Here is a 22,553-nt window from a genome sequence, read left to right as displayed (position 1 = left end):
TAGCGTGAGGCCGCGCGCGGTGCGGCTGCGGACGGCGTGCGTGTGGTTAAATATAGCGGGGGCGGGCGGGGCGACGGCGTGTTGGCAGGGAGAGGAGGATCAGAGACCCCGGCGGTGGTGCGTGCCAAGGAAAGACTCGGAAGGTGGCACGAAGACGCGGTGCCTTCCCCGGTTTGTAGCGAGGCTTTGCTTGGACTCGTGCGTTTGCGTTTTGCCCTGGCGCTGCCGCTGGCCGGCTAAATTTAGAAGCCTTCGCGGCTGCAAATAAACGAACACGGAACACCTTTGAGATGGATCGACCTGGACCCCGCCCACGGATTACCACTACTGCTGCCTGTTCGGATTCATATATGTGAATCTGATGTGATTTGTTTGGAAGAAAAATATAAAATTTGTATTCTACAGCACTACCTCTGTCTCTTTTTAAGTGTCGTCGTCGGTGTGCGTGCTACAAGTTGGACTTGATTTTTAAAAAAACATGCAATATTTGTATCTTTAAATAAATTTATTAAAAAATTAAATTAAAAGATCTATTTAATGATACTAATTATATATCATAAATATTAATATTATTTTATATAAAATTAATCAAAATTATTTCTCGAGAAGCGAAAACGATAGTTATTCAGAGACAGAGGAGTATATGCCAATGCCGAGAGGCAGCCATAGGAGGCCGGAAGCTTTTTCTGTTTTGGTTTTTACAGGATGCGTCGCCAGGTCTGAACTTTTTTATCTGGAACCCCATATTCGTTTTCCACGGCGACTAACCTCCGATGGTGACGCAAGCGCTGCTCTCCTCAGGTCAGCACGCGGCCACGCGCATTGGCTCGCCTTGACGGGGGGCCGTGTCGTGGCGGCATGCATTGACCTGGACCGAGGAGGGAGTGCTGCTCCCACCGGCGGCGACGGCGAAGGAGAAGGAACGAGCCCCGGCCCCCTCTCCCTCCCTGGTCGTAGCACGCCATGATGATGATCCAAAGAAAAACTTTGGAGGCAAACGCGTTCATAGGGATCAGTCGCGTCATCAAAACCCAAAAGGCAGGAGTGATCTGACTGATTTGTGCCGGCCTTCCGTCCTGAGTGCAGTCGGAGAGTCAGTCAGGGGCTTCAGGCCTCAGGACTAGCTAGGAGTTTCTTTGGTTGCTCTTGTCGATTTGCTCGGCAGTTTCTTTGGTTGCTCTTGTTACATCACCGTCTGCTGGTGATGGTGGTCAATGGTAAGACTACATAGAGCACACAGATAGGTCGTCGGCAGAGACCCGGAAAGTTGTGAGGTAGCAAGAATGGAGTTTACCATGCTCACCCAAACACGCAACGATCGGCATGCAGCAATAGGAACTTCCATGAAAACGAAAACTGGGCGCTGCTCTAGAGTTCCACACGCCCCAACACAACTGATAAACAAAGTACATTATTCAGGATTCAACAGTCTACTACACCAAATGATCTACATGGATGGACAACAGAATACCTATACATCATTTATAAACTTCTTGACTGTAACATTCCAAGCCTTGCAACTTTTTCTTAAAAAAAATGATAGTAAGATCTTGAAGCAACCAGCGAAAACTACGAAAATGAAAATCTCATCTAAGATCTGTATGCAAGGAAAAAGAAGGCGCGCACATTCTAATCGTGCACCTAGAAAACAAAACTCGGTATCTCTGACGATACCACAGCGATAGTCCCTAGTTCCCCACCTTAATCTATTGCGATAATGAGGCACCCAACTGAGACATACATGAGGAACACAGGATACAGCGCTAGGGCCTTTCTCCGTGGGTTGACAGCTGCACTCATGAACGGATATGCTGCCCAGGAGCTCCATGCCAATGTTACCAACACCACGACTATCTTTAGCATGACACTGTCATTCAGCATGCATATCAGAGCCCCGACATCAAGAGGGAACAGGCAGTATCCAAGAAGGCTGAGGCTTTGGAAGAAGATGATATGCCCACCCTGTAACAGAAATTTACAGTCATCACCAAATATATTACATTACATGTAAGGTATCCAACGATTTTATATGCACTGGCATTGTGATACATCAATAGCAAAGAGAGGTGAGCAGAGGAGGGGTGTACCAGCAGTAGAACATTGAGCGTGAGAACTATAGCGCCAGCAGCTAATACAGCAAAGGCAACTGCAAACACTTGAGACTACAAAAGCAAAAGCCAAGTAATACATCATCATACTGTATAGAAGAAGCAATAATGAACCTAACAAAAGGAGTTAATTAATATAGTTTGAATTATTAAGTCTGCAAAGAATACTATTGTTGTACTGTAGGTTAAATTTCTAATGATAGGAGGATCTAAAAAATGCAATTTGAAACAAGTTACTAGATTGCTGCAGATAGTAAAGAAGGAAATAATAGTCTTTATCGTCTTCAGGTAAAATTCACATCCAGTCGGAAGGAAAGAGCCTGCACTGGCATATTCTCAACCCATAATATGATAGCAAAATGTCCATCACTCTTAAACACTGGAGGGCGCTCCGCGCTCTGCCCATGGAAGCATTGGAAGAAAATCAGTAAGATATAGAAAAAGGTTGTTGTTGCTGGATAATAATTTCCACCTTCCAATTTTGCAGCCTGAGAAACATTACAATTTGCCACTAAATAGGAGATGGTTAGATATGATTTAGCACAAACTAACATATGTTGAAAGGGTGGTAGTATTGCTTATTAATGTTTCAATATATGAAGACCACAAGAACATATGTTGAAAGGGTGGTAGTATTGCTTATTAATGTTTCAATATATGAAGACCACAAGAACATATGTTGAAAGGCCGCTCTGTTCAACTGGCTTTTCAACCAGCCAGCCAGCAGTGTTTTTCTCTCACACCAAATCAGCATCAGCCACCAGCCAGCAGTCAACCAGCAGTACTTTTCTCTTACAATAAATCAGCACCAGCTAACAGCAACAGCCAGCCGAACAGAGTCATGCGATAAGATTGAAGAGGGCAAGAAGCACATTTTTCGAATAACAAAGAGGGCCTACAGATTGGGTGAAATGCAGCACATGAACTCGGAAGTCACGGCATTTCTCCCTCCACTCTGATCTCACCCTAGCGTACTGTTGTGATGATTCATTGGCGATTGTTGCGGTGTTCATGATGGACAGTTGGCCACTAACAAGTCTGACAAACGTGTAATTTGATAGCTGACTTGTTGGCCACTAGGCTTCACGTTGTCATTTTTCTTTGGTTTTTAGAAACAAGTATCGCGTTAGATTAATCTGCTACTTAAATACGTTTTCTCTCTGATTTCATTCGATTTCACATGGCGGAAGGAATGCAGGTAAGGAGCGTCCAGATGCGGCAAGTTGTACCTTGCCGGCGGTGGCCGACCAGGAGAGGATGAGCCCGAGCGAGACGATGAAGAAGAAGGGGCCCCAGAGGTCCCAGTCGCGCAGCGCCTTGCCCGGGTCCTCGCGGAACGGGTTGGGGAAGACGACGAGCATGAGGTTGCTGACGACGCGGTGGAGGTCGCGCCTGACGGTGTCCCAGACGGGCTCGGTGAGCGTGTGGCTGGCGGGCTCGGGCCCGCCGAACCCGTCGGAGGCGATGGGGACGGCGATGGAGCCCGAGACGACGGGGGCGGAGACGACGGAGCCCGGCACCGCGGCGGAGAACGGGAGCCTGGCGGGCGGGAGCGCGGAGGAGGAGACGGGGATGGAGGCGCGGGGCGGGGAGGCGGGCCGCGCCGCGGCGGCGGGGGCGAGGGTCTCGATCTCGTCCATGTCGGACCGCGCCGACGATGGGTGGAGGGGGTGCGACATGGCGGGCGGGCGTGGATCAGTGGAGCCGCGATCCCTCGCTCCCGGTCGGTCCCGGGGAACTACCGCCGGCAGGGCAGGCTGCGCAGGGTGGGCCAAGGAGGGGAGAGGCGAGCGGAGGAGGGGACACGTGGATCGCCGTGGGACCGGGCGGAGGGAACCGGTCGGCGAAGCGAAACGCACGGTGGCCAGCCGTATCGCGCCGTGCAGTCGTGTTTGATCGCTGATCCGTGGGGCCGGGCGGAGGGTGACCGGACCGGACGTACCACGTGGCCACAAACTGGGCATGTTTGCTCGTTGCATCCGCCGACGGCAAGCGGACAGCCGGCCTGCCGCTCGCCGTGTTTGATCGACGCTGATCCGCTGGCTTGCTCGCTGCCCGGGGATCTGCCCCGTCGGCCGGCCGTTCTTTTTCTAGTTGCATCTAAAATTCCAAAATTTTACAAAAAATTTCATCACATCAAATCTTTGAACACATACATAAAATATTAAATATAGCTAAATAAAATAATTAATTACGCAGTTTGTCTTTAATTTGCGAGATGAATTTTTTAAACCTAATTAACCCATGATCGAATAATAATTACCGAATACAAACAAAAGTACTACAATACCAAAATTTCAAAAAAAATTGTAACTAAACGAGGGCTTGGTCTCTTGTCTCGTTTTTCCCGGCCCCGGGGCAGGGACGTTCACTGCTCAGAGCCGCAGACGATTCAACAGCAGCATGAACTGCTAGGGAGCTTTTCCCATCCCTGAGGAATGGGATGCTTTCGCAAATCCAGGTGGCTGTTTGTAGGGATGATTGAGTAGTAGTTCTTTTGCTTCTCTCTACCTCTCTTAGGTTGCTTTATGTTTGATGTAAATCACAATCGCGTGTTCTAGTATGTTGCGTGAGTGCTAATCGCTTCACGTCGTTGTAAAAAACTCTGTTTTTCATCATCCTCTTAATACAATGAAACACAGTTCTGCAGCGTTTTCGAAAAAAAAAACAGCAGCACGAACAGAGCAATGTTAACAGAGAAGAAACTGCATGCATGATCCTTGTCTCAAAAGATTAATTCCACATGCATGAGTTCACATGACACCACAATAATAACAGAGCCTGATGATGAGAACTCCTTGCATCAGCCAGAAACTCAGAACCGAAGCATCTAATCTTACTATTGATTGCAGAACTCCATGCAATGGTTGTAGCTGACCGCGAAATGCAGAACACTTCAGCGCCTCGCTCACATGCCACGGGGGGCATGCAGCATCACCGCGGCGACGAGCGCACCGGCGAGCCAGCGAAGGGAGGCGCCGCCGCCCGCGGGCGCCGCCGCCGAGGAGCAGTCGGCCCAGCCCCTCGCCTCTCCGTGGGCCGGCCGCGTCCGGCCAGCGCAGCGGTAGCTCACCTCGAATCGCAGGTAGCAGCCGTAGCTGAGCACCCGCCCGCCGCGGAGCCACCCTTTCCCGGCGTCCCCGCAGGAGAGCGCCGCCTGCCACGCCGACCCCATGAGGCACCGGAGGCAGTCCGCGGGCGACGCGCGGTCCCCCGTGCACTGCGCAAGGGCGCGCACCGTCCTGCCGGGATCGTACGGGCTCCTCATCTCCCCCGCGGCGAGCGTCCGCGCCGGCTCGTCCGCGGCGCGCCGCGCCAGGTCCAGGCCCAGCCAGGCGTACGACAGGTCGGGTAGCGTGTAGTAGTAGTAGTTTACGAGGAGCTGGCCCCTGTCTCCGTCGTCGAGGTACGAACTGGGGACGTCGCCGTCGCACAGCACCTTGCGGCGGTCGTCGCCCCGCGCCGCGGAGGCGTCGGCGTCGGCGTCGGCGTAGTAGGCGAGGAAAGCACCCGTCGGACCAGGCCCCGCCGCGCCGGCCGGCGGGACCCCCGCAGACGCCGGTGATGTTCCGCGCGGCGGCGGCCAGGCACGCGTGGCAGTCCGCCGCGGAAGAGTCGTTGCCGATGCAGACCCCGCCGGGAAAGCTATTCATCGCGCGCTACCCCGTGCCAAGCTAGAAGCGCTCCTGTACATCTTCCACCTCCAGCCAGGGGAGAGGGGAGCGCCCGCCGGCGAGCTAGGAGACGGGGGAGGGGGAGGGGGTGGCCGGCGAGGGTGGTTGGTGGGGGAGCGGCCGCCAGCGACCTCGCCGGCGGCTGGGGTGGTGGAGGGCGGCGGCGGCCTTTAGATCCGGGGTTGCTGGGTGGCGGCGGCGGCGGTGGAGGCTCTATGGCCACCGGACTTAGAAGAGAAGGTGGGCGGGGGGAGAAATCGACCGCCGGTGGGCGGTGGTGTGTGGGCGAGCGGCAAAGAGGTGGGCGAGGTTGGCGCCGTTGTCATTCTTGGTGTCGGACGTCGTGCCTGAGCCGCCGCCGCCGCCGCCGCAGTCGAGCAGGAGGAAGCGGCCGTCGCCGTCGACGACGTGCTCCACGAACGCGCCAACGCCTGGTGGTGCTACGAGGAAAAGGAAGGCGAGGAGGAGGGGCGCCGAAAGGGCTGGCGACGCCATGGCGATGGCGGCCGCTGAGTGCTTGCCCGCTCGGCTCGGAGTGTTGCTTTTTGATGGCAGCGTACCCTGCTCGAAGAGGAAAAGGTGAGGCGAGCAAGCAACGACGACGAGCAATTTCGTGGAACGCATATGCATAGCCGCGTCGATCGCATGCGCTGAGGCTGAGGATGAACAGAACCGCAGTCCGCAGGTGCAGCGTCGTGGTTGCTGTGGGTGCTACGGGAAGTTTTGGCAACCTGCGAGAGGCTGACGAGACGACGACGACGACGCGTCTGGCCTGGCCTAAAAAGCCCTAAAACCGTAAGGTAGGGCACACGGGATACACGTCCTCATTGCAGTAATAGAATGCAGGAGCAGATCAAGATGGGGCAGTGCATGTGACTTGGCAGCATGTTTACACATTAGCTACTTTATCTAGTGACAGAAAGAAAGTGAATGGGGTGGGGAAGGTGCTCATCGACATTGCATTGGAGGTGATGCGGTGACGCGGCTAGAAAAACAGCCTTTGGTATTGGACCGGAACCCCCCATTAGTACCGGGTAACTGACCGGTACCGCTTGACCGGTACTAAATGGCACGTCATTTAGTACCGGTCAAGCTGCCCGGTACTAAAGGGTTTCTTTATACCTAAACTCCTTTGTGCCCAAAACATAGCTTTTCTATTTCCGCCTCTTTTTTCATTTTTCATTTTTCATTTTCATTCTTTTCTCTTTCCCACACCGTACCACCGGTTGTCACATTCAAAAAAATCACATCACAAATATTACAATCATTCTTTTCTCATTTTCTTTCTTTTTCCTTTCCCACAACACCGGTCATCACAATCAAAAAATCACATGACAATCACAAATATTACAATCACAATCATAAATTTTAGAATAATACATCTCATAATCACAAATTTAAAAAAAATCAGAAAAAGAATCTAGAGGCAGAGCAGCTCTCGGAGCTCTCGGCCCCGTGCGCCGACGGGAGGGCCGGTCGAGCCCCCGCGCGCCGCTGGAGGCCGGCCGAGCCCCCGCGTGCCGCCGGGAAGGCCGCCTGCCCCCGCGCGCCGCTGGAGGGCCGCCGTGGCCCGGCGCGGCCGCCGGAGGGCTGCCGTGGCCCGGCGTGGCAGCCCTGCCCAGCGTGGCCGCCGCCGGAGGGCCGCCGTGGCCCCGCGCGGCCGCCGCCGGAGACCGGCCTGGCCCCCCGCGCCCTGCGCGCTGACGGAGAGAGAGGGAGGAGGGAGGGAGAGAGAGGATGAGAGGACTTAGCAGGAGGAAGAAGAAAGAGATAAGAAGATGTGTAGCGTACTGGGTGGTGGTAGATATTTAATAAGGACGGTGGTGGCGGTGGAGAAATTTAGTACCGGCCGGTGTATTGGGCCGGTACTAAATGGCCGCGTCATTTTAGTACCGGCCCGAAACAAGACGATATTTAGTACCGGCCGATGCTTGGGCGGTACTAAAATGGCTTAGGAGACGTTTAAATTTGGACCCGGTACTAAAATGACTCCGGGACAATATTAGTATCGGACCAAAATATACCCGGTACTAAATGCCGCGGACGAATGAGTCATTTTCTAGTAGTGTGAGTTGAGCGCAAAGGAGCGCCGAGCGGTGGCGGCATGACCAATTTTATTTGCAGGCCATCAAAAATCCACAAACTATTTGCTATAAAGTTGGTGTTTAGAAATTAGAATGAATGCAACAAAACCAGATTCATTATTATGTGTATGTTTTACTTTTTTTTCTAAAAACTCAAAACCAGATCCACAAACAATGCATCATTTCAACATTCTAAATATATGTTCATCATTTTTATTATACTGCTTCAACTTTTTTTCAAGAAAATAAATATTGACCTAGCTAGTTATCCGAGATGTTGAGTTAGAATTCGCAGGTTGCTAAATTTATAGCTATTTCTAAAGCGAGTAAGGTTTTTCCCTCCGTCCACCAGTCGATCACGTAGAGTCATGTATTAACGCGCGGACACCTATATGTATCTGATATTTATACCAACTTTGTCCGTAGCAACGCATAAGTATAATTGCTAGTTAAGTTTAAAAGTATGAAACCAACAACCACGATTAGCTAGAGATTGAAATAAGAAAAATGAAAGCAAGAAATACACTAAATATACAGCTTGCCCCTATGTGTATTGTGCACCATTGTTAGTTGGCGCGATATAAATCATATTTTGTTATAGCTTATTCGCTAGGAGTGCGATACTGGAATCATAATATCAGAAATTAGCATAGCCCAGTGACAATCATTTGGATATTGTTTTATCTACTCCAACAGTTAATGCATCTTCGTTTGGATTTGCTTGACCTGCCTGCGGCTTGCTTCCACGTCACAAATGCGTCGATTTGATTGCCAAGCTCAAGCAGCTGCAGCCCCCTGAACGTTCAGGCTCTGTCAGCAAAATTTTTTGTGTTGAAATTTTACTAATTTGGAGTACTAAATGAAGTCTATTTATAAAATTTTTTGCATAGATGGATTGTAAATCGCGAGACGAATCTAATGGTGCTAATTAATTCATAATTAATCAATAATTAGTGGGTTGTTACTGTAGCATCACTGTTGTAAATCATAGATTAAGTAGGCTCATTAGATTCGTCTCGCGATTTACAGCCCATCTATAAAAAATTTTTATAAATAGACTTCATTTAGTATTCTATACATGTATTGAAATATGCATGTATCGAAATATTCGATGTGACGATTTTTTTTACTGTCAGAGTTTAGGAGGTGGGAATAACATGCCCTGAATTTTCCGGCGGGGCGCGTGGGCTTTCCGTATGCCAGTCTGCCACACGGGTTAGCGTCCGCGCATAGTATCCAGCGCCGGCTGCTCGCGAGGCACTGTGCCGTGGCGGTGACTTGTCAGCAGAAAACGTGCGCCCTGCGCCGGTTAAAATCTCGTTTGCTTTCTTAAAATAGCTATTACATCAAATATTCGATATCAATTTGAATGTTTATATATTAATTTAATATAAAACTAATTGTATAAATTACAATTAGAGCTCTAAACGAGTTTATAGATATAATTAATATACGATTAGCGAATGATTACACTAGCAATTAGTGATCCAATGATGAATTAATTAGATTTATCTCGTAATTAAGTTATGATTTATTAAATTAGTTTGATAATAAATCTATACTTAGTACTTCTAATTGATGTTTAAATATGTGTGATGTGATGGAACTTGTAACCAAAATCGAAAAAAATAAAGGTTTGGTTTTTGTAGCACAAGCTACTGTAGCAAACTTTGACCATTAATTACAAGTATTAAATAAAGCTAGTTTACAAAATTAACTTCACAACCCCTGCGCTATTTCGCGAGACGAATCTAATGAGACATTTGACCGTATGATTAGAAGATGGTTACTGTAGCATTATTATAGTTAATTATCGATTAATTATCATCATTAGATTCGTCGCGAAAAATTGCACCCATCTGTAAAAATTTTTGCAAATAAATTTTGTTTAATACTTTATGCATACAAGATTTTTTTGTAGCGCAAGTAGCGCGACGAAACCAAATGGAACCAAATCTGGCCAAAGCAGAGGACGAGCCTGTCACCGTCACCCTGCGAGATCTGTTCCGAGAACCCGTGCCGCAACCTTAAGGCCAGTCTCAATAAAGAGTGTCATCGCACAGTTACCAAGACTGTAAACTAAATAACTGAGTCAGAAATGACACTCCTCTTATGTCTCATAAAACTCTTTCTTCTCTTTTATCTATCACATCAACAAATTTAATATTTATGACATTCTCATAATACCTCCACTTAGACTGGAACTAGAAAGGACGCGCGGCGTTAACGCCGCGCTGGGCCATTGGTGGTCCAGCCATTTGTTTTGGCACCAAAGAACTGGTTCCTCTGTTTTGCCTGCAGGCGTGTGAACACATGGGTGTTGAAGACATTGAAGTTTAACAAAGCGGAGAAGCTCGTAGTCATCATGTAAGTGCTGTACCAATAATATGTTCCAAAGTTTTGAAAATATTTCGATACAGTGTATTTGGAAAATGATTATAATAGGAGATTATAATAGGATGCCGTAAGCGAACCACTTAAACCTGCACGGGCCGTAGGTAGATATGATGCACATTATGATTCTGATGAGGCAGGCGTTCCGAATTTTACAATCGCTTTCCGCGCTGTTTACTGCCCTGATTTTCTAATATAGGCGTCCCGGATTTGGCACAATTGTATGTGAATTTATTTAAGGCTCGGTTTGAAAGCCCCTAGATTTCCAGAATCGAGAATCCAAAATGCATCTGGGGACGCCTCTGGATTTGAGATGCAAGCTTCCCCAAGATTGCCCAATCGCCTCCCTCCTAGCTCTGATCTCCAATCGTTTCCACTTCCTACCGGCAAGCCGAGCACCTCCCCACTTCCATGGCCGACCAGGCCCCGCTTCTGGATTTCACAATCGTCTTTTCTCGCCGAACAAGAGAAGGTGCTCGCGGCCACCCGCAGTAGAGGAGGTTCCTGTCGTGTTGCGTCCGATGCGAGCCCAGGCTCCGCCCCTCCCCGACGCGGCTAATGTTCCCAGTCATCGCGCGGTAGCGCTGGCGGTGGAGGTATCCTGTTCCTTCGCTCGGGAATTTGAGGGCGGCGCCTGGGCATGGGATCGGACAAGGCTGATGCTGAAATCGAGGCCGAGGAGGCGGCGTCCGCGGCGGAGATGTTGAGTGAGGAAGAGAAAGGCAGAGGCAACGTCTGCAGAGGAGGAGGTGTCGAGGAAGGAGGGCCATAGCAGGGCAGAAAAAGAGAGCGGCGAAAGCTGCGGACTGCGGAGTAGCAGATGTCCAGCCTGCGGAGGCTCAGGGCCATCCATTCCCTTCCCCCCGCTGCCCTCTATCGCTAGATTTGGCGCGTCAGTGGGCGCAGACGGGTGTTGGGGGGGTGGGCGGGTCGGCGTCGGCGGGCGGCGGGCCACACCGGTGGTGCCGGCTGAGGAGGTCAAGGCGTGTGCGGTCGTCGTCGTCGTGCCAGTAGTGGAAGCTGCCGCGCCGGCGCCGAGTATAGAAGGAAAGGGATGCCATCTTATGCAAGTAGAGAAGATGGCCGTAGAAGCGGAGGGAGGCTTCAGGAATCAGGACTCGCCGAGAAGGGCGATAGTTGTTTATCTCGGGAAGGGCGACAATTGTTTGTCTCGGGCTTCTCAACATCCGTTCGATCTATGTCCGACGGCTCCTAGAAAATTTGATGTCGTGGCCCAATGTCAGCTCGGGAAATAAACCCAGGTTTCGATTCTTAAAAGATTCGATCCCTCGCCACCGAGCGTCGTGTCACACAGCACGAAGCCACGCCCACGAAGGAACTGGTGGGGAGAGTACCACTGGACGATCGGGCAGCCGCCAAGTACACGCGCAGAAAGGAAAGCCGCAAAGGCGCACCACAGTCCACAGCGGCCGGCCGCGCGGTTCGCGTGCGCAGGCCCGGTGCCGCAGGATCTTCCATTCCGGGGCAACTCCCCAGTCGCAGTCGCAGTCACTCCTCCCCCGCTCTCCTCGGCCCCCGACCCGAGCCGCCGGGGCGGACACACGCGGCACCCCCCGTCCGTCCGTCCGTCCAACCAACCACAGTTTCCCCCCTCGCTCCCCTTCTCCTCCTCCTCCCCAGACGGCCAGACCCGCGCCAAGCCGCCGGGAGGAAACAGAGCACAGGACAGGGCAGGGCAGGGCAGGGCAGCGGGAAGCGAGAGCCGCGCCGGCCGCCTGGTGCGCGGGCGTCTCCCCTTGTCCTCCGCTGGGCCGTGGGCCGGCGGCGCATGGCGTCGTCGCGGGTGATGGCGTCGTCGTCCCCGCCGCAGCCCGCCGGGGCCGGATCCTCCTCGGACCTCGCGCGCTTCACGAGCGGCAGCGGCATCGGATCCATGAACATGGACGACATCATCCGCAACATCTACGGCCCGGAGGCCGTCGCCGGAGGCGGGGCGGCGGAGCCCTCGCCCGCCCCGGCGGCCGCGGCCCGGCGGACGTCGGAGGAGGTGTGGAAGGAGATCTCCGCCACGGGGGGGCTCTCCGTGCCCGCGCTCCCTCCTCCCCCTCCCGCCGCCGGCGGCGGCTCCAGGGCCAGGGGCGGCGCGGCGGAGATGACGCTCGAGGATTTCCTGGCGCGGGATTCCGGCGCCAGGGCCGTCGCGGCGGCGGAGGGGAACATGGCGCTGGGGTTCCCTGTCCCCGACGGGGATGCGGCGGGGGCAGGAGCAGGCGCCGCGAGAGGGCCCAGGAAGCGGGCGCTCGTGAATCCCGCGGACCGCGCGGTGATGCAGCGCCAGAAGCGCATGATCAAGAACCGCGAGTCCGCGGCAAGGTCCAGGGACAGGAAGCAGGTGAGAGCGGGGTGAAATGTCTCTCTCGGCGTGGAGGATTTGATGCGTTTCGCGTAGTTCCGAGCTGTTCTCGGAGCAGTTTTGGTTGATACCGCGGCTGATTTTGCTGCCTTTGTTCGGTCCCGTATGCAGGCTTATGTCGCAGAGCTGGAATCGCAGGTTACGCAGCTCGAGGAGGAGCAAGCAGAACTGTTAACGGAGCAGGTATTATTCTCGGTTCTGCACTCAACAAAGCATGCCCCGGGCCGCAACTCGTTTCCGTATGCGATAACATTCCATTACATACGGGTACTGTATAAACTGGTCAGCAGGTGATCGTGATTCCATTAATCATCTTGTTAGAGCACAGTGTGCACCTGACCACCGCGATGGTAGTTGTGGGAACAAGGAAAAAAATGGAAGTGCGAATTTGTGTGACGATAGGTACTACTGTGTTTGAAATGTGAAATTATGATGCTGCTATGCACTGATAGTTGTCATAGTATTCCAAGATAATGGTACATGATCACCCAAAAAAAGGGTGTGTGTTGAGGCGGGGGGCAGGTTTTCTTGAAACTAAATATCCATCCCTCTTATTTTTGTTTCTTAAAAGCAGTGAATCTTTTACCTTTGCATTCACATGTTCCATCAATTTTTTTTTTTTAAAAATGTTGCCACCAGAGAAGGAGAAATGAGTCCTACTGTCATACATTTGATGAGTGAAATATCAAATATCTGAAAATTGATCTTCGTTTGCATTGTCATGTGATAAGATACCCTTGTCCATTAATGCATGTGTCCTAGTTTATGGATTGCTCAGAAGTTTTCTGCATAATCCTGGTTTATCTCTCTGTGCTCTTGTCTCCCCTTTGATCTTGTTTCACCATTGCTATTTTGCAGGAGGAGCGACGCCAGAAGAGGCTTAAGGAGGTAAGCTTCATTATCAATATGATTGCTTAAACACATGTTTTAGCTTACGTAAATTACTTGGCATGTATTTCACAGTCAAATTATATGCACAAAGATACCATTCTGACTCAAGAGTTTTTTTTTTCTAAATCTGAACGTATAATTTGCTTCTGCACAATCTTAGTGAGACAAAAAGAAACCTTTTGCAGCACGTAGTTCCTTGCTACATCTTTAAAAGCATGTCAGAACTGTTTTTAAAAAGTTCTTTTTGTAGTGGGCCAACTTAATTAGCCCAAATTTGTTTGCAATGCCTGGAAGGAACTCTTCTGACATCTTTGGCTGTAAATCTGAATTCTGAAGAGTATATGGCAACTGTTTTTTGCCCATTCTTTGACACGTTGCTGCATTCTCCATAGACTCAAAAAAACAAACATGTAGTTTTGCCACTGGCCTAATCTGCGACTCTGATAATGTAACATGGTGAAGCATCATAAGTTTATATCTTATGATCGTACCTTGTTAGTATCGATGGTGGTGGAGGGTGCTTTTTTCTACACAGTTCGTATACAGTACATAAGGAAAAGTAGCTTCCATTGATTGGACATGGTGTAGTCTTCATTTTATTCTTAGTCCATATATTTTTCGGTCAAACAAGATGCCGGAAGAATGGAGGAGAAGTATATTAGTACCTATCTTCAAAAACAAGGGCGATGTTCAAAGTTGTACCAACTACCGTGGGATTAACCTGATGAGCCATACGATGAAGCTCTGGGAGAGGGTTATCGAGCATCGCCTAAGAAGAGTGACAAGTGTGACCCAAAACCAGTTTGGGTTCATGCCTGTAAGGTCAACTATGGAGGCGATTTTCTTAATACGACAATTGATGGAGAGATATAGGCAGCAGAAGAAGGACTTGCACATGGTCTTTATTGACCTCGAGAAGGCGTATGACAAAGTACCGAAAAATATTATGTGGTGGGCCTTGGAGAAGCACAAAGTCCCAACTAAGTACATTAACCTCATCAAGGATATGTACAAGAATGCGACGACGTTTGTCCGGACATGTGATGGCGACACCACTGACTTTCCTATTAACATAGGCCTACACCAGGGGTCAGCTTTGAGCCCTTATTTATTTGCTTTAGTGCTGGATGAGGTCACAAGGGATATACAAGGTGAGATCCCTTGGTGTATGCTCTTTGCTGATGATGTGGTGCTAGTTGACGAGAGTAGGGCAGGGGTTAATAGGAAGTTAGAGCTGTGGAGACGCACATTAGAGTCGAAAAGGTTTAGACTTAGTAGGACCAAGAACGAGTACATGATGTGCGATTTCAGCGCGACTAGGCATGAGGGGGGAGACGTTAGTCTAGATGGGCAAGTGGTGGCCCAGAAGGATATTTTTCGGTATTTAGGATCGGTGCTACAAAAGGATGGCGACATTGATGAAGATGTTAAGCATAGAATTTCAGCTAGCTGGTTGAAATGGCGTCAAGCTTCTGGCATCCTTTGTGATAAAAGGGTGCCACAAAAGCTAAAAGGCAAATTTTATAGGACAGCAATTCGCCCGGCGATGTTATACGGTGCTGAATGTTGGCCTACAAAAAGGCGACATGTCCAGCAACTGAGTGTAGCAGAGATGCAGATGTTGCGGTGGTTTTGCGGGCACACAAGGAGGGATAGAGTCCGAAACGAAGCTATTCGGGATAGGGTCGGGGTGGCACCAATTGAGGAGAAACTTACCCAATATCGGCCGAGATGTTTTGGACATGTCCAACGGAGGCCTCCTGAGGCGCCAGTGCGTAGTGGAGTTCTTGAGCGAGTCGATAATGTAAAGAGGGGTAGAGGTAGACCTAAACTGACTTGGGATGAGTTGGTTAAGAGAGACCTTAAGAATTGGAATATCTCTAAAGAGATAGCTTTGGATAGGAGCGCTTGGAGACTCTATCAATGTGCCTGAACCATGATCTTTATTTCTTTTGGGTTTCATCTCTAGTCTACCCCAACTTGCTTGGGAAAAAAGCTATGTTGTTGTTGTTGTTGTCGTCGTCCATACATTTGTGATTTTTTGCAAATCTATGGCCATTGTTACTTTATGTAGTAACTCTGCAAATTCGAACATGCAAAAAGTGGCTGTTCCATTTGTCTAAAGAAGTTAATCTGTTTGTGCAGCTGATGGAAAGGGCATTTCCAGTCATAAGGAAAAAACTGTCTCGTGATCTTAGAAGAACCAACTCCATGGAATGGTAGAAAAATGACCCCAATCCTTGTTTCTCTTCCCTTAGAAGTTACAGATTTTTTTTCCTTTTAGATTTTTGTTTCCCCTAGTTTTCATTGGCAGCTATGTAGGAATAGCAGAAACTATTTTAGGTGACATGTGTTTAGGGTTGGGATTGTGCGTGATCAAGAAGCCACGCCATGCAGAATTTTATTTGTTGTCAGCTTGACTGTTTCCTTATGAATGGGGCTGAGTGTTGTACAAACTTGAACGATAAGATTTTGCTTAAGGGTGGAAAGTATCTTCATTGCAAAGTCAGCTACTTTTTACATATCTGATGAATATTTGATCCAAGCTGTTAGTGTTAGTCAATACTATTGCATTGAGAACGTCATGTTCAATGTACATATCTATAATTGTTCAGAGGCAAATCAATGTTTAGAGCTAATCGAATAGAAACAGAACATGTTCGTTGATTTTCCTTATGAGAACATGTTCGTTGATTTTCCTTATGCCTCACACCTGAAAATTGCCGCAGAGCACACAGTTGTGACTTGTGAACATTCCCGCCCTGCCACCGTCTGGTTCTCCTGCTGCTAGCGTTGCCTCCTGCTGGGAAAAGGCCAAATTCGCCAGAGGTCGTCATAAACTGGTGGAGTTGTCCGCCTTCAAGGCTTCAACACAAACACAATCTGAGACCAAATAGGAGTTTGGGACTAGGAGATGGAGATCAGCACAAATATGAGAGCAATCAGAGATAATCCGCAAGGGAGTCACCAGCGCAAACTATTGTTACACTAAATCGAGGTTCAGAGTGGGGATGGCTCATTGTGTCGTGCCTCAAAGACTGCAAGCACCAAAAAGTTGTGATGCACCACCGCTGCAAATCTGCAGCCTATGACCGCCAAAAAAAAAATCACCATGTTCGGCAGGCTGGAGCTGGAGTAGTGTGAGAGAAAAACACTGTTACCTGACTGGTGGCTGGAGTAATGAGAGAGAGAGTTACTATAGGGCTGGAGGCTCAATCCACCAGCCGAACAGGGTGAATTTAAAACAACAAATAGGCAACTGAGCAACGAAGATAGCTTAAGTCAAAAGATACAAAGGCCAGGCCTGTCATATTCCTTATCTGACCTGAACCAATTAATTAGTAAGGAAATTTTAATTGGGGAATACAATCCAATCTTCCATCCAAGGTACATAGTACACAGTTAATTGTTCCTTTTGTTCCATCGAGGGAAAAAACTCCTTAAAGGTGACAAACAGATCAAAGAATCCAAATTACCAGAAACAACATACACACATATATCATTTTCATGGTACAAACCCTGTTATGCTGCCAAAGATCAGCACATTTGTTATTGCTACTCCACCTTTCCACTAACACAGTAAAGGCACATAACTACATAAGATGTACCCATCTTCCTGAAACGGCAGCCATAGAGAAACAGGTCATATACAAATGTAAAAAAACAAACTGATTATATGCTCATAAAGACAATGCTAGGTACCACGTACCAGGATCCATAATCTAATGTTAGTTGATCATGTGCAAACTATAATGCACCAGAAGAGGATGAAAACAAATTAATAGAATGCTATAGTGGTTGCATAAGATAGAACAGATAGGAAAAACAGGTGGACTGTGTTGACAAGCATGCATGTTCTGGTGGACAGTATAAACAAGAGGCTTTGGCGTTCTTGCCCCTGTTTTAAGTGCCAATGGTGATTTTGCCCCTCCTTTTTGCTTTGTGCGATTTTGCCCTTGCTTTTTGAAAACAAAGCTCCAGTTTACCCCTGTTTTGTTATAAGAAATTAACAGTGTTAAATATGTAGTAAAAAGACAGATGTGCCCTATGTGATTTTGCCCTTCTACATCAAGCACCTCTAAACCATAAAAACAGGGGCAAATGGTGCCTTCATTTCAAAAAAAAATAGGGGTAACATAGCACAGTAAAAAAAAAGGTAAAATCACCATTTGACTTCGAAATAGGTGCATGAACACCTAATTTGTAATAAGATGGCTTGTATATCTAAGGTAGAGCCACAAATGAGATATTTCAATATATGAGCAATTTATGACATGCTAACATTAATTATGTTGTTAGTATGTTTATTGGCACTTGATTAGTAAGCAAACATTATCATCAATAAGAAAATAGCCATATAAGGAAGCTGAGCGTAGCTCGGTTGAGAGAGTGTATGTACACATAGACCACCAAGCTCATTTGGGTGCTTATTTCCTTTTTAATACAAAGCCACCTAGTTCCTCCTAGGCTGGCAAAGTTTTTTCTTAAATAGCCATAGAACCAACCGAATAACAAAGAGAAGGATATAGAACTCAACACCCCATAAAAAGTGAAAAAAAGGCAACACACAAAACAATGCTAAGTATGTAAATTCTGAAAAATTTAGGAAATCTCATGAAACCTTGCCCAATGGACCGAGTATTTCATGCCAACACACACTACCCAAGCCTCATGGTTTTGTGCAGCACCACGCAATCTTGAAGATGGTTATTCACCAAAGTACAAAACAAATTTTTTGAACTGCAAAGAAGAAACACAATTAAGAAAATGTGTCAAATCAATTCAGAATCAGCTATAAGGGTTTCTTTTTCTGTAATTGACAAATTAAGAAGACAGTCACAATAGCTTGTAATAAAAACACTATGAAACTACCACTTCTCTTGAGCCACCAGTATCTCGAGGTTGAAATATCCCATGGGCGATGGCTAGATTCTTGGCTGGATGGGAGAAGACTATTTCCAGCTTTATGATGCGTATTGGGAAAGAAGAAATAGTCATTTGCTAAAATGAGAAGCATGCCTAATAAGGGTCAACAGCATTCCTTCAACACAATGTAGGAACAATTTGCACTCTCAAAAACACTTTCAATGGAAAGACGTGAAGAAAATAGAAACATATGGATGGATAAGAAACAGAATTGGAGTTATCTAAGCGGGAATGAAATACTGCACCCTCAGATTTTGTAGATGCAGCATTTAATGATGGCACAAGGTATGAACTGGCAGAAAAACTGAGCAGTTCTGAAAGGATTCTTATTGCTGCTGCTGCTGGTGCTGCGGCTGCTGCTGTGCCGCCGCCGCATCCCTAATTAGACATTCAAATGAGGTAGGTAGGTAGATAGGTAGATAGGTAGATAGGTAGATAGATAGCCGGCACGGTGGCCAGCTAGCTAACTAGAGAGGGAGGGAGGGAGGGAGGGAGGGATGTGCCATCTCTGCATATTTGATTTATCATCATTGGGCAATTGTTTAAAGAGAATTGGGTCCAAGATCGCTGACATTCCACAATTCCAGTATCCTACACCAAGGAACAGAACATCAACACCCTGATTGTTTGATTAAAAAAAAGACCCTGACTGTTAAACATCAAAACAAAATGTTTATTATATTAAATAGCCCTCAGATTCAATAACCCAGTTTGGTTTGCATCAGAAGCTAATGCAGTGGGCTTCAACGCTGGCACCAGAACACATAGGAATCCGTCCAAGCAAGCTACGGTTTGTTACCAGCAGAAGAAGAAAACAATCCATTTCTGGATGGATCTGCACTTGCAATGCCAGTAGAGGGGAGGAAGCAGAGGACTCTCCAATCAAACTAACAGAAGCAAACTTGGTAGATGAAAATGTGAATATATTTATTAAAAGAAGAAACTAAAAAATGAATATATGCCAGAAAAAAGAAACAGCATGCCCTCAGATCTCACAGGTACATAATTCATCAATGGCAGAAGAGAGAGGAAGGGAGGGAGAAGATGATGGTGGAACAGGAGAGAGGAAACTAAATGCGATCTTGCATATTCACTTTTCATCATTGGGAAACACATTTTCTAAATAAATTATTAAAGATCATGCTGACATTCATTGTCCAAAAGGCCAGTCACAATTTCATAAAACTATAAATTTGGTGTGGACATAACTTCCCAAATTGGAGACCAAAAAGGGAGAATCAACTCAAAAAGAAATTTGTGTTACAAGAGGTGCAAAGCCACAAACATAGGGAAAATAATCTCAAAATTCCTAGCAAGTTACATCTTACAACAGAAGATCAGCTTCCACTTGAGTATAACACCAAGCTCTCCATAATAAACCAAATTAAAGGAGAATCTTCAACTCAAAAAGATGAATCCACATAAAAAGGTAAAGAGGATAAAAAATACCAAATTGCCAATGGTCTCACCAAATGGCCCTCAGACTATGTGGCATGCATGTAACACCATGTTTCACCAAAGGATAATGCCGTGGGTTCCAAAATTGGCACTAGAACATGTCCCAAGGGATCATTAGAATAGAAAAACGAGGATGATGATGACGATGATGATGGCGAGCATGCCGGCAGTGGCAACAAGTGGAAAGGAGGATGAAGTAGAAGAAAGAAAGAAACAGGGACAGTTCATGAACCACATGGTTGACCCATGTGTCTGTCACATCTGATACCTCAGCATGCTTCAGCGCACAGATCTTGGGAAAGCCAACACAGCACAATCCATTTCAGGATCTACAACCTTTCAAGTTTCAACTTGCATAGGTTGATCCCAACAAGCTCAAATCTGTTTCAGTCCATTATCCATCCACAAGTTTCATCATCATCCGGCCAAAAGACAAACCAAGCAGCATGATAGTAAAACTAAAAGATGGCCTAAAATAAAGGGCTAAAATCAACAATATCACTATATGCACTTATGCAGTACAGCAATACAGTTATGGGATTTATGGGTGGCGCAAGAGATGGTCAGAATCTATTAGTTCATTAAAACTCAACAAAAAACACTCATACAATAAATATTAACAGCAAAATGCAAGCCAAGCAACTATATTAGTAGTAGCAACACTATACATGAAGGATGGATGAGTACATGTTTTGATTCAAAGATGCATTTCTTGATCCATCAAATAAAGACTGCTTTTTAAAACAATGTTGTAAACCTTGGCAGCGCCAATCAGGAGATGAAAGACAAGCAGAGGATGGATACTACAAATAAACCTTGAATATCTCTGCTACATGCCACAACCCACATGCTCAAGTCCCCTCACCGAGAAGTGAGAATTGCATCAAAGCATCCTATCAACGCAATAGAACATGAACAACCTGATTGTTTTAAAGCTTGTTAACAGACACCCAAATAATCGGTGATAAAATAGATTGCGATCGGAACACCAGAATATTTATATTACCACATAGCTCATAGCCCTCAGATACAACCTTGTTGATCTCTATCAGAAGCTAATGCAGTGGGCTTCAACGCTGGCACTGAAACATGTCTCAGGGGAGTACAAGAAGAAGAAGAAGAAGAAGAAGAAGAATCCACCCAAGCTAGATAGCTAGGGTTCGTTAGCAACAGAAGAAATCAATCCAAGTCCGGATTGCAGCAGCAGTTGCAGTACCAATAGAGGGAAGGAGGAGGAGGTGACGAGCCTGCCGCAAGAGCAGTCCCACTTGTCAGTGAGAGTGTTCATCCAATCCCAGGCATCCCAAGCATGCTTCAGCACCCAGAAGACGGAGAAGCCAACACTGCATTAGCCATTTCAGAACCTCGGACCTTGCAAAAGCAAAGGGTGGCTCCGGGGAGCTCAAATCCGTAGTCCATTCATCGATCTATCCGTCCACCCGTCCATCCAGTCATCAGGCGATGGGGGGTCATCGTGATCGTCATCGGGCATGCGCAAAATCCAAGCATCGACCGCAAAAAATAGGTAGTACGAATGTACGATAAGCATAAAAATGACATATGGATCAAATCTACGCTGCGATCCCGGCCGCAGTTTTAAAACCATGGCAAAATTGAAGCAGGCGAAACCAGGGGCGGACCGAGCATATGACATGGGTGTACATGCAAACGAAATCGAAGTTAGTAGGTAATATATTGTAACTGGATTCAGATCCAAATACAAATAGTTTTGTTAGGGTTTGGGGTACTCCGTCTCGAACAGCAGAAGGAAAGAGAAGGGGCGGGCATATCTGAAGGATGCGCTCGTCGCCGGTGAAGGGCTGGGCGAAGACAGGAAAAATGGCGCCGCCGCTCGCCCAGACGTCGCCGCCAGGGAAGGAAGAGCAAGGGAGGAGAGAGTCCGAGAGAAGGGAAAGGTTCAAGAAGCAGAGGGAGAGGGAGGAGATGAACCTGAGGCCCTGAGCGGCTCCGGGAGGGCTGTCAACGAGCCGAGCTCGAGCGAGTCTGGAGGGTCCTTGATATCCTTACGGATATTATCTTTTTATAAAATTATTATCTTCTACATATTTGTGACTCATTTTTTATTTAAAGCTTTTTTTTTTGCCAAATTCACCGACGTGGCACACCAGACCAGCTGGCAAGCATGGAGTGACCCTGCGAAAAGACAATCCTACCTCTACCTTAACGAGGTATATGTTGCTCCTTCTCCTATTATATCTATGACTGGTGGAATCAGTCATCTTTTCCCACCTCCATACTCTCCTTCCTCTCACCTGCCGCCGCTGCGACATCAAGCCAGAGCGAAGGAGGAAGATGGCCGGGGTGGTGAGCCTGCCTCGACTAGAGCGCAACTACCGCTCTGCGCTCGTGCATAGCGCCGGCGGATGCCACATTATTAAGCTGGGCCGGTGTGGCTCGCATTCATATCGGATGATTGTCTACTGACATTCAACAAGCGAGATATCTTCTTTCAAGTTGATAAAAGATGATACAATTAATAATTTCATGAACTTTAGGAAGCGTAGGCCTGATAAGAAAAAATCAGGTAATCTCTTGAAACTATTGTAGGTGTGCTTATTTTATGTTTTTTCTAAGATTTAATGTACTTCTACTATTTATATTATAACATATACAAATATTGAAC

General features: G+C 47.6%; 2 protein-coding genes and 1 long non-coding RNA gene across 3 annotated transcripts; 1 reads left to right on the top strand and 2 right to left on the bottom strand.

Moving 5' to 3' along the window:
- Window positions 1–1,398: 1,398 nt before the first annotated feature.
- On the bottom strand, window positions 1,399–3,867 carry LOC120665358 (protein YIP4a-like). The gene is made up of 3 exons (XM_039944908.1): window positions 3,338–3,867; window positions 2,088–2,162; window positions 1,399–1,962 (listed from the first exon to the last, which is right to left on the bottom strand). The coding sequence occupies exons 1-3, from the start codon at window positions 3,785–3,787 to the stop codon at window positions 1,702–1,704; spliced, it is 786 nt and encodes a 261-aa protein (XP_039800842.1). The 5' UTR covers window positions 3,788–3,867; the 3' UTR covers window positions 1,399–1,701.
- Window positions 3,868–11,713: 7,846 nt separating this feature from the next.
- On the top strand, window positions 11,714–16,047 carry LOC120665356 (bZIP transcription factor 12-like). The gene is made up of 4 exons (XM_039944907.1): window positions 11,714–12,613; window positions 12,746–12,817; window positions 13,493–13,522; window positions 15,671–16,047. Exons 1-4 carry the CDS (start codon window positions 12,050–12,052, stop codon window positions 15,746–15,748), a joined length of 744 nt encoding a protein of 247 aa, XP_039800841.1. The 5' UTR covers window positions 11,714–12,049; the 3' UTR covers window positions 15,749–16,047.
- A 768-nt stretch (window positions 16,048–16,815) lies between these two features.
- LOC120665357 lies at window positions 16,816–21,951 on the bottom strand. Its single transcript, XR_005671149.1, has 2 exons — window positions 21,860–21,951; window positions 16,816–17,141 (listed from the first exon to the last, which is right to left on the bottom strand). It is a non-coding gene; the product is annotated as an uncharacterized LOC120665357 (long non-coding RNA).
- Between the last annotated feature and the right edge of the window lie 602 nt (window positions 21,952–22,553).

The sequence above is a fragment of the Panicum virgatum genome, chromosome 3N (genome assembly GCF_016808335.1).
Source record: "Panicum virgatum strain AP13 chromosome 3N, P.virgatum_v5, whole genome shotgun sequence".
Lineage (NCBI taxonomy): Eukaryota > Viridiplantae > Streptophyta > Magnoliopsida > Poales > Poaceae > Panicum > Panicum virgatum.
The sequence above is the reverse complement of the archived record's forward strand: the minus strand, read 5'-3'. Positions and strand labels throughout refer to the sequence as shown.

Bases quoted from the DNA above. Each gene is read 5' to 3' on its own strand.
- LOC120665358 (XM_039944908.1), bottom strand. From the start codon at position 3,787: ATGTCGCACCCCCTCCACCCATCGTCGGCGCGGTCCGACATGGACGAG. The intron at 2,163-3,337 runs GTACAACTTGCC...TTGCTTTTGTAG, and splicing joins GGTCGGCCACCGCCGGCAAG to TCTCAAGTGTTTGCAGTTGC. The intron at 1,963-2,087 runs GTACACCCCTCC...TTTCTGTTACAG, and splicing joins CGCTCAATGTTCTACTGCTG to GGTGGGCATATCATCTTCTT.
- LOC120665356 (XM_039944907.1), top strand. From the start codon at position 12,050: ATGGCGTCGTCGCGGGTGATGGCGTCGTCGTCCCCGCCGCAGCCCGCC. The intron at 12,614-12,745 runs GTGAGAGCGGGG...TCCCGTATGCAG, and splicing joins GGTCCAGGGACAGGAAGCAG to GCTTATGTCGCAGAGCTGGA. The intron at 12,818-13,492 runs GTATTATTCTCG...GCTATTTTGCAG, and splicing joins CAGAACTGTTAACGGAGCAG to GAGGAGCGACGCCAGAAGAG.